Source organism: Podarcis muralis, chromosome 12 (assembly GCF_964188315.1).
Source record: "Podarcis muralis chromosome 12, rPodMur119.hap1.1, whole genome shotgun sequence".
Classification (NCBI taxonomy): domain Eukaryota; kingdom Metazoa; phylum Chordata; class Lepidosauria; order Squamata; family Lacertidae; genus Podarcis; species Podarcis muralis.
In genome coordinates, this window is record NC_135666.1 from 47,414,338 (window position 1) to 47,426,469 (window position 12,132).

The 12,132-nt window shown below is 42.9% G+C and overlaps 1 protein-coding gene across 6 annotated transcripts in view; it reads right to left on the reverse strand.

The window, feature by feature from the left end:
• Positions 1 to 8,163: 8,163 nt before the first annotated feature.
• The window catches only part of CPNE4 (copine 4), a 262,849-nt gene continuing 258,880 nt past the window's right edge, over positions 8,164 to 12,132 (reverse strand). For all 6 annotated transcript variants that reach the window (XM_028750791.2, XM_028750792.2, XM_077916377.1 and 3 more), the window contains one exon: positions 8,164 to 8,755. In XM_028750791.2, the coding sequence (XP_028606624.2) occupies positions 8,624 to 8,755 (132 nt within the window). In that variant the 3' untranslated portion in view covers positions 8,164 to 8,623. The remainder of the gene's footprint in view (positions 8,756 to 12,132) is intronic.

A 12,132-nucleotide genomic window follows, 5' to 3' on the forward strand; every position in this document is an offset into this window, starting at 1 on the left:
TGGGCAGGTGGGCTTGTAAAGATCTCCAAATTCCAGAGAACAGGAACTGTTGTAAAGGTAAAGGGACCCCTGACCATTAGGTCCAGTCGTGGCCGACTCTGGGGTTGTGGCGCTCATCTCGCTTTATTGACCTAGGGAGCCGGCGTACAGCTTCCGGGTCATGTGGCCAGCATGACTAAGCCGCTTCTGGCGAACCAGAGCAGTGCACGGAAATGCTGTTTACCTTCCCGCTGGAGCGGTACCTATTTATCTACTTGCACTTTGATGTGCTTTTGAACTGCTAGGTTGGCAGGAGCAGGGACCGAGCAACGGGAGCTTACCCCGTCACACGGATTTGAGCCACCGACCTTCTGATCGGCAAGTCCTAGGCTCAGTGGTTTAACCCACAGCGCCACCCGTGTCCCAGGAACTGTTGTGGACTTATCTAAAAAGCTTGCTCAATGGTCATATGAATGTCCAGTTTGGCAGAGATTTCAATCCATGGAAGAGAAGCCACAATGGATGGCTTGTCTTCTCAAAACAAAATTGTTCTCAATTAGGAGAAAACTGATCTTCTAGTTTGAAGGTATATGCTGCTCTTCTTTTCCTTTAGGAAAGGGCCACCTCTCCAGGACAGAGACTCCCAAAGCTCCTAGGTTGAATCTCAGCCCATGTAGGGATGGGAAAGACCTTCTGGCTGAAACCCAGAAGAGCTGTTGATGGACCAAGTAGAGATAATACTGAGCACAATGGTCCAGTGTTGTGACTTGGTATACGGCAGCTTCCCATGTAAGACTAAGGTCTTTCTTTGTGATGCTGAAGTGCAGGGGAAGTTGTATGGTGTAGCAATCAGCAATCAGATTGCGACAAGAGATTTTAACATAAAAGGCAGCCGTGTAAGTGAATGTAAGTAATGTATGAGATGAAGCGAGACAGTGTGTTCAAAGCTTAATGGACTGTGGCACGCAGGGTTTTAAAGTCAGATTTGAAATTCATTGTACTAGATGGAATGACTCAATTCAGTAAGATATTAAAGGTTTGGGTGAGGGTAAGAATGGTAAAATATGCAGATATAAGCCACAAGGGGAGGGAGGGGGAATCTCCTATCACATCTTTTGCTAGATTTCACTTAAGACTGCTCTGCCATTAGGCTGCTCAGGACAGGTCTCTCAATACATTTTTAAGCAAATCTACAGCCCTTGGCACAAATGTACCATTGTAATGTTGAAATCTAACACACACACAACCCCGAACTCCCTCTTCTGTCACTCAAAAGCTCAGTTATGCAGATACTTTCAAATCCAATTCAGAATAAATTTTCAGGGTTGCCTTAATTCACGTCTCTTCTAGACATCCTGTTTATTCAGCACTCATCCTGATTTCCTGGCTAAAAGCTTACACAGAGATTGCATTTAATCTGTATTGACCATCTGTACTGACTTGTTTGCAGGGAGGTTATATTTATCCTGCATTCATCCTGATTTACTTTCGATATGTTTATTCTACATGCTCCCATTAATCATTTGTTCTATGCTTTCCGGTTCATTTCTCCGTCACCTTCCCAAACTGCTTCTTTTTAAAAGTGGATTTTCACACTGGAGTGACAGAGCTCTTTGATTTGCTCTAATTGTGCAAACCTAAATTTCCTGATATGCGCTTGAATTACAGGGTATGCTCCTGTAAAATATGCATGGTCTGCAGGTGCCCTCATGCCTCAAGATCCGGAATATAGGTAATGAACTGAAGCAGTGAACAGAGGAGCAGCGGGTGACTCAGCCTCCTGACAGCTGGGTTGCTGATGCTTACTGAAATAGAAGGGAGGGTGTGCTGCAGAGGTCAGTGTGGTGCAAATGCACCAGCAGCACAGGGGAGTTGAATTGCTCTGCTGGTGTGTTTGTGCCATGCTCACCTTGCCCCATTTCATCTTCTTCCTGGTAAGCAGCAGCAACTCAGCTGTCAGGAAGTCGGGTGAACATCCTCTCCCCACCATGCTGCCCACTACTCAACATGCCACCACCAGCTCCAAGAACAGGTTTGAGGAGAGGTGTTCATTTTTTCCCTGCTGTCCAGAAAGAAAAGGCATTTGGGTGTATATCTGTCACTTATTACAGACTCCCCCCAAGTGTCCCTGTTTCCCAGGGACAGTCCCAGATTTACAGAAGCCATCTCTGTTTCTGATTTGATCCCAGAACATCCCGCTTTTCCTTAGGACGTCCCTATTTTCATCTGAGAAATGTTGGAGGGTATGGAATAGGAATCCCTCTTTTCATCTGAGACATGCTCAAGGGTATGGAATAGGAATATGGAATTGGATAGATGTTGGAGGGTATGTTATTACTTAATTTTGTTTCTGCACCATGAAGTATCTTAGCAGTGAGTGCCCCTCTTTCACTCTGGGGAACAGACAACGGCTTTCTAGTTTGATTCCACCCCGGTGCAAACTTGCACACATCTCTTCAGGCATTTGTGCAGCTTCCTCCAGTGCCTTTAGTCTTGCTTTTAAGAAAGAGCCTTGAAGATCTCCATACTCGGATTGGTGGTGGTGCTCACCCTGTGGAACGCCCTCCCCTCAGATGTCAAGGAAATAAACAACTGTCTGACTTTTAGGCGACATCTGAAGGCAGCCCTGTTTAGGGAAGTTTTTAATGTCTGGTGTTTTATTGCTTTATTATTATTATTATTGATTCTATTGGGAGCCACCCAGGTGCGTGCGGTATAAATAATAAATTATTATTATTATACTAAATCAGTCAAGAGTTAATTCCTTTTCTGCTGCATAGAGCGTAAAAAAATAAAACACATCCCCATTTTGTCAGTGCTTCTACTTCAGAAAGTATGTAAGAGTGGCAAATAATGAAATTACTTACTATAATCTTTGCTTCTTCCCAGCCCGCCTCATCCCTCCCTCCTCTTTGCCTCATTGCTTAAAAGTATTTCCTTCAATCTGGGAAGTCTTTTGTGTCCAGAGTGCAAAGACAATATACTTTTGACATATCACATAGCATCTTATTCATGAGATTAAATTCTGATCTGCAACCAGGGGGAAAGAAAGAACAAACCATGGGGGCAAGGATTGATGCGGAAAGGACTCCTGTGTCACGGCACACATGCAGAACCTGCCATTATGCGACTTCAGCCCCAGAGAGTTTGTTCCAAACATGATGAGTGTGGCATATTGTGCTGAAAACTGCTGACATGTGCCATCAAAAACGAAAGTCCACGACCTTAGGTGGAATTTGGGATGCTCAGCCTTGTGTTCACGCGTTCTTACCAGCTCATCTAGTAGGTAACTTCTTGTCCTAAATGCCAACTCAAATGCAGCCTCCTTTCATGCAACTTGATTATATTTTAGAAAAACCTTGGCTAGGCAGATAACCTTTCACGTTCTTCTTACAATTAACGAAAACCCTTTTGTGGTATAAAAAGGCAAGACTATGGTGGAACTCCCCTTCATGGATCACTGCCTTGCCGTGGCGAAGGGGCTTGAAGAACTCAGAGAAGCTATGAACTATGCCGAGCAGGGCACACAAGATGAACAGGTCATAGTGGAGAGTTTTGACCAAACGTGATCCACCTGGAGGAGGAACCGGCAAGCCACTCCAGTATCCTTGCCAAGAAAACTCCATGGACAAAGACAACAGGCATATAAAAGTTATGACGCTGGAAGATGAGCCCCTCAGGTCGGAAGGCGTCCAACATGCTACTGGGGAAGAGCGGAGGACAAGTACAAGTAGATCCAGAGCTGATGAAGCGGCTGGGCCAAAGCCGAAAGGACGCTCAGTTGCGGATATGCCTGGAAGCGAAAGGAAAGTCCAATGCTGTAAAGAAAAATATTGCATAGGAACCTGGAATGTAAGAACCATGAACCTGGGTAAGTTGGAGGTGGTCAAAAATGAGATGGCAAGAATAAATATTGACATCCTGGGCATCAGTGAACTAAAATGGACGGGAATGGGTGAATTCAGTTCGGATGACCATCACATCTACTACTGTGGGCAAGAAACCCGTAAAAGAAATGGAGTGGCCCTCATAGTCAACAAAAGAGTGGCGAAAGCTGTACTGGGATGCAATCTCAAAAATGATAGAATGATCTCGATACGAATCCAAGGCAGACCTTTTAACATCACAGTAATCCAAGTTTATGCACCAACTACTGGTGCTGAAGAATCTGAAATTGACCAATTCTATGAAGACTTACAACACCTTATAGAAGTGACACCAAAGAAGGATGTTCTTCTCATTATAGGGGACTGGAATGCTAAAGTAGGGAATCAAGAGATAAAAGGAACAACTGGCAAGTTTGGCCTTGGAGATCAAAACGAAGCAGGGCAAAGGCTAATAGAGTTCTGTCAAGAGAACAAGCTGGTCATCACAAACACGCTTTTCCAACAACACAAGAGACGACTCTACACATGGACATCACCAGATGGGCAGCATCGAAATCAGATTGATTATATTCTCTGCAGCCAAAGATGGAGAAGCTCTATACAGTCAGCAAAAACAAGACCTGGAGCTGACTGTGGCTCAGATCATCAGCTTCTTATAGCAAAATTCAAGCTTAAACTGAAGAAAGTAGGAAAAACCACTGGGCCGGTAAGATACAATCTAAGTCAAATCCCTTATGAATACACAGTGGAAGTGACGAACAGGTTTAAGGATTTAGATTTGGTGGACAGAGTGCCTGAAGAACTATGGATGGAGGCTCGTAACATTGTACAGGAGGCAGCAACGAAAACCATCCCAATGAAAAGGAAATGCAAGAAAGCAAAGTGGCTGTCCAACGAGGCCTTACAAATAGCAGAGGAGAGAAGGCAAGCAAAATGCGAGGGAGATTGTGAAAGATACAGGAAATTGAATGCAGATTTCCAAAGAACAGCAAGGAGAGACAAGAAGGCCTTCTTAAACGAGCAATGCAAACAAATAGAGGAAAACAACAGAATGGGAAGAACCAGAGATCTGTTCAAGAAAATTGGAGATATGAAAGGAACATTTCGTACAAAGATTACCATAATAAAAGACAAAAGTGGAAAGGACCTAACAGAAGCAGAAGACATCAAGAAGAGGTGGCAAGAATACACAGAGGAACTATACCAGAAAGAAATGGATGCCTCGTACACCCTAGGTAGTGTGGTTGCTGACCTTGAGCCAGACATCCTGGAAAGTGAAGTCAAATGGGCCTTAGAAAGCACTGCAAATAACAAGGCCAGTGGAAGTGATGGTATTCCAGCTGAACTATTTAAAATTTTAAAAGATGATGCTGTTAAGGTGCTACACTCAATATGCCAGCAAATTTGGAAAACTCAGCAGTGGCCAGAAGATTGGAGAAGATCAGTCTACATCCCAATCCCAAAGAAGGGCAGTGCCAAAGAATGCTCCAACTACCGCACAATTGCACTCATTTCACACGCTAGCAAGGTTATGCTTAAAATTCTACAAGGAAGGCTCAAGCAGTATGTGGATCGAGAACTCCCAGAAGTGCAAGCTGGATTTAGAAGAGGCAGAGGAACCAGAGACCAAATTGCAAACATGCGCTGGATTATGGAGAAAGCTAGAGAGTTCCAGAAAGACATCTACTTCTGCTTCATTGACTATGCAAAAGCCTTTGACTGTGTCGACCACAGCAAACTATGGCAAGTTCTTAAAGAAATGGGAGTGCCTGATCACCTCATCTGTCTCCTGAGAAATCTCTATGTGGGACAAGAAGCTACAGTTAGAACTGGATATGGAACAACTGATTGGTTCAAAATTGGGAAAGGAGTACGACAAGGCTGTATTTTGTCTCCCTGCTTATTTAATTTATATGCAGAATACATCATGCGAAAGGCTGGGCTGGATGAATCCCAAGCTGGAATTAAGATTGCCGGAAGAAATATCAACAACCTCAGATATGCAGATGACACAACCTTGATGGCAGAAAGTGAGGAGGAATTAAAGAACCTTTTAATGAGGGTGAAAGAGGAGAGCGCAAAATATGGTCTGAAGCTCAACATCAAAAAAACGAAGATCATGGCCACTGGTCCCATCACCTCCTGGCAAATAGAAGGGGAAGAAATGGAGGCAGTGAGAGATTTTACTTTCTTGGGCGCCATGATCACTGCAGATGGTGACAACAGCCACGAAATTAAAAGACGCCTGCTTCTTGGGAGAAGGGCAATGACAGGCCTAGACAGCATCTTGAGAAGTAGAGATGTCACCTTGCCAACAAAGGTCCGTATAGTTAAAGCCATGGTCTTCCCAGTAGTGATGTATGGAAGTGAGAGCTGCACCATAAAGAAGGCTGATCGCCGAAGAATTGATGCTTTTGAATTATGGTGCTGGAGAAGACTCTTGAGAGTCCCATGGACGGCAAGAAGATCAAATGCATCCATTCTTAAGGAAATCAGACCTGAGTGCTCACTGGAAGGACAGATCGTGAAGCTGAGGCTCCAGTACTTTGGCCACCTCATGAGAAGAGAAGACTCCCTGGAGAAGACACTGATGCTGGGAAAGATGGAGGGCACAAGGAGAAGGGGGCGACAGAGGACGAGATGGTTGGATAGCGTTTTTGAGGTTACCAGCATGAGTTTGACCAAACTGCGGGAGGTAGTGGAGGACAGAGGTGCCTGGCGTGCTCTGGTCCATGGGGTCACGAAGAGTCGGACACGACTAAACGACTAAACAACAACAACAATGGTGGAACTGGGCAGAAGTCTGCTTGTTGCTCCTCGGATGTGCAGCTTAGGAAACGGAGGCCAAAAATGACACATCAAAACTCTTCCTCAGCAGCTGATGGAGAAGCTACAAATGGCACACAGAAATCTCCACTGTTTTTAAAGAGACTAAACTATATTTTCTCTGGAAGCTGGTGGAGAGAAGTGAGGACTAAGTGGTGGGAGCCTGAAAGCCGCTGCATTTGGGAGAGTCGATGTGATTGAGGAAATTATTTTTTAACAATAATGCAGGTGGCCTGCACGTCAGCTAGAATCAATGAACTCAGACCTCGAGTGGCAGTCGAATTAAGAGTGGCTTAAATTAGAGGCAGAGTAACACATTGACAGTACTCAGAACACCTTGCCGGAGACCTGGGGTAATTGCTTTCTTCCCTGCCTTACTCCACCCTGCAAGCCATCGTTGCCCAACATGTGTAAGTCACACCCTGTCCTGGAGATGACACAGGGTAGCAAGCCTGTTGTTAAAATAACGTGTGTGCATCAGACAAAGATGGACAGGGTTTAATCCTGCTTGGCTTTGCGATCTGAGATCAGGGGGCTTAAAAGGGGAGGGTGGGGAGACTTGCAAAGTACAAGGGATTTTGACAGTTGGGTCAAGTTTGGGACCAAAAAAAGTTGCCTATTCCTGAGCTAAATAATAAGGGGGGAAACCACCCTTCTAAAATTGGGTTGGGCACAACTTTCTTTGCAACAAGTTGGAAATTATTTAGTTGCCCTGAGGAGGAATGCAGAGGGTAAACACATAAATGGAATTCTGGGAGATTTTAAAATAATTTTTTTGAATGAATAAATAATTTCTTTACACCCTTTTGTACATTTTTTTTCACCTGCTGAGATAGCTCAGCTGGTAAACCACGAGGCTCTTAATCTGACTCTACTCTGGTCTTTTCTGACTCTACAATTCTATGGTTCAAATACTCCTAGTTTTGGGCCTTCAGAACCACAGGCAGCCTGTGTAATACAGTAATCAGCCTTTCAGTGATCTGCAGTGTTAAAGCCATGCAGTTTAGGTTCCATAGTGCCTACACAAAACTGGCCATTGTGCATGAATGTAAAGAAACAAACAAAATGTTAATGTTACAAACATGATCAGATGTGTCCGAAACATAGTCCACCAAAATCCTGTAACAGCTAGCCATGACTATTTTTAAACATGACATGGCATGTAAGCCTACTGGCCAGTTAAGACGTATTGCAGCTGCTACAGTCTCCTGCTGTTACAGAAATTATGTGCATCTCTGGGACTTTCTACACAGTCCCCAAACTTTCATAATATTGGCTATTTTTGAGCACATCTTTTACAAGCTGTTCTCATGTTTGTTACAGACATGTTAGACTCATGCTTGGAAGTAAATCTCCTAGAATGTTCTGGTGTGATTTTTTAAAATTTATCGTTATTATTTGAAGAATGGAAGAGTCGATGAGAATTTTTCAGCAGGCAGCTTTGTGGCAAGAAATAAATAAACACAACAACTGCAAAACTGTTGTTTTTATTTTGGAACATGCAAAATACAGTCCATGCATCTGCCATTTTGAAAAAAAAACCCAAAACCTTTTCATTTCATAGCAGATAAACCCAAAGACATTTTGGCTATCAACTTCCAATAAATGTTTCAAAATGCTTTACAGTGTAAAGATAATAAGAAATTTAGCAAAATTTCAACAAACCTGTATAAAAAACAGATACAGATAACTTTTTTTTTCATTTCAAGGCGACATGCTGTAATGTAAAGAGTTATAATTTTGTTTTTGTTTTTGTTTTCATAAAAAGTCTTCAACAATACAATTGCTTTAACCTTTACCGGCAAGCCTTTAGGCTACACATGCAAAAAAAATTATTTGAGTTAAAAATCACCAAAACGTGCTATTTTCATTTAAGTACAGTAACTGTAAGTAGTAGCATATCTGAACTCTGTAAAAGTGTCCAGGGAAGGTCATGGAGCTACTGTCCTGGAAGACTCATACTCTGACATACATTTTGGTTTAATCGCTTTCCCATTGTAATAGTCCACCACTTGGTTTGGAACTTCAGCCAAAACACTTTTTGCTAACGCAGCTGGAGATGCCTGCAGGAAATGGCAGAAAATAACAGTTGTTAACACACTTCTACCTAAAACGTGGCCGTTCCACACACATAACCCCATAACCAACAGGGTTGTGATCAGCACAACTATGCTGGCCTTTAAGATGCAGGTTATTCCACTTCAGTCTAGCCAAACACCTGTGAGCACATGATTAATGCTGCAAATACAAGGCTTTGACAAGGCTGCCCAGTTTCTCTCCCTATGCATATGTGGCTAACTTGTCTACAACAACATCAAGGCCTCTGATGTAGGTAAGGCTATGTTGTCATTTGCGTTGTGTAATCACACTAAGATGGGGTAAAGCACTCAAGTCATTTGGCATCCATCTGGTCAGCTGTTTGTGGAGACTGAGGAACTTTGGGTATTATTGCCCCAATCATCACTATGGCATGCAAAAAGCTATTGAAGTCTTTGGGTCCTTTGAGCATTAAATGATTTTTCACCATGCTTCTATTTTGCACTACACTCCACCTGCTTATATTTTTGATTAATGTGCAAAAGGAACTGCATTTCTCTTAGCAGGAGAAACATCAAATACTTCCTGTAGTCTACCCTTATCTGTTATTGTTCTGTTACCTATATGCATGCATTTGGTAACATTTTGGTAACATTCTGAAATATATAGCATTCGGTTTAATGTATTTGTTGTGGTTTATTGTTCTAGAAGGCTACATGCCTATGGAGTGTTCAGTATTTATGCTTTAAGTTAGTCTTAGCTGCTGCTTTGGTTTCTGTAACAATTTCTATGCATTATCCAAATTTCGAGTCATTAAGTTTGCATTGTCACAGTAAGCTTTTTTATATTAAAAAATGGTTGCCTTTTAGTTTACTGTCAATTTTGGGGGTCGTCTAATACGCCCAGTCGCCTAATATGCCGGAATCTATGGTAGATCCTGGATTTTTGCATAAACTCTGGAAGTCCTGCTAATAGTATAAACACATATGATGGAAAACACACATAAAATTCATAGTATGCTGAATAAACAAAATTAACACATGTACAAGCCTAGGTGGGCCTACTCAGAAGTAAGCCCCCACTGAGTTCATTGGAACATACTCCCAGGTGAGTGGGTATAAAGTTGCCGCCCCTCTATTTACTCATTTTTAAAGTATTCAAATTTAAAGTTGAAAATACAATACAAAATGAAACAACTGTGCACAATGAACGTTAGATCTGCATTTTTATTTTATTCATACATATGCAAACGCTCACTTCGGTTCGAAAGAAATGCAGAAGTAAATCCTGCTTGAACCTCCTTTTGATTCGATGGGATTAGCAGTATAGCCTAGAAATCTAGCAGTCTTTAAAAGACAAATTCTTCATGGCGACAACGGTTACTTTCTTTCTGGGATGAGAGTTGTTCAATGCCAACGTGGCAAACTTCAGAGCTGCGTGACAGAGGACCCTGCCTGCTGGGGCAGCGCTATCTGGCAATACCTTTTCTACGGCTGAATCCCCAGCTACAACCTAGCAAGACGATAATGGCATTTATCTTCTCAAGCTGGAGCTTAATGAGGGGCAGGACTCCTCTCACTCGCTCACTGTCTCGCTCCTGTGCAGTTCTGTAGGATGATGGGAGCCTTGAAGGAGCTTCCAAGCATCTGTCTTGTTCTGCTAGATTAAAAGCTCATTGTAATGGCCATCCTTGACCTATTTGGAGCAGCTAATTTCAGTGCACAGATACTGAGGTGGAGACTCGTAGATGTCCCCTTCACAAGCAGAGTTCTAAAACCACTGAACGGCTCTCCTGCCTTCAGATACTAAAAAGGTAAAGGTAAAGGGACCCCTGACTGTTAGGTCCAGTCGTGGCCGACTCTGGGGTTGCGGCGCTCATCTCGCTTTACTGGCCGAGGGAGCCGGCGTACAGCTTCCGGGTCATGTGGCCAGCATGACTAAGCCGTTTCTAGCGAACCAGAGCAGTGCACGGAAATGCCGTTTACCTTCCCGCCGGAGTGGTACCTATTTATCTACTTGCACTTTGACGTGCTTTTGAATTGCTAGGTTGGCAGGAGCAGGGACTGAGCAACGGGAGCTCACCCCATTGTGGGGATTCGAACCGCCGACCTTCTGATCGGCAAGTCCTAGGCTCTGTGGTTTAACCCACAGCACCCTTTGCCTTCAGATACTGCTCGACTATAAAACTCCAATCATCCATGACTGTTGGCTGGGACTGATGGGAAATGAAATGCAACAATAACTGAAAGGCACTAGGGGTCAGGAAGGCAGGTTCACTCCTACGATTAGGATGCTGTTTTCGTACATCAGCTTAGTCTAAAATCACTTGATCACACCACACTTAAGTAATTCAGTTAGCAGGAATATTGCAGTTTTAGTCCAATCAGATTGGCCCCTGCAATTTCAGCCATTCAGCTGGGGATAATTTAAACTCTGTCTAAGTAAGGTGAAACTGGTTTTGCCCGGAAGCATATTTTCAATAAACTGAAAGCAGATCTGGTAGTACCGACTCATAAATCAGTCTCATTTCAATTCTTTTCACCATGGAAAATTGCATCCAATAATTAGTGACAGGAGCAGGACAGTAATATATGAGAATTTCCAAGATATAGCTTGTTAAAGCTGTTGTTTCATAGGTGGCCTAGTAGGGTTGTTAATGTCTAATATACTTGTCTAATAAATACGAACTTTAAACTGAAACTTGACAAAGAAACTGCTGCAGATGTAGGTGTGGGCGAACTGGTTTCTAATAACACGTTTAGTTCTCTGCCTTTCCACATCAGCTTTTTTTTTAAAAAAAAGTCTGCATAAAAATTCATTAGCATTTTAGTGCACAATTCTCTTAATACAAATATTTTGTATACAATTTTGTCCAAAACACACATTTTTTGCAAGCAATGTTCACCAATATTATGCATATTTCCATGTTATTTCCACTTATATACGTGTTTTCACATACACTTTACCCTAGTATATGCTTTTTTGTATATCTTACTTGGCTAGAGAACTCGGCAATCAATGGTGAGTGGGACTGTTAATTATTAAATCTTAGAAATGGCTTGATACCTCAGAGCATCCTCCAGGTTCTGTCCCTTTAAAAAACATCCAAGGCAGAAAGGAAACCAGGTTTTCCCAGCTGAAAACCTGCTGTAGTCAGGATAGCTAAGCACTTCTGTTTGGTACAGCAGGGCTATTTTCCTGCATCACTAGCACCACAATTCTTGTTACTCAGAAGTAAGTACCATTGAGTTAAGTGGGACTTATTCCTAAGTCCACTGATCTTGATGGTGTCTACTTAGTTCCAATTCAATATGCATAGGTGTCAGGGGCTCAGGAGCAGAGGCGCAGGGGAGAGAGGAAATAGAGAGCGAAGGGGAAGAATCTGAGGGCAGCGGAGGGCAGA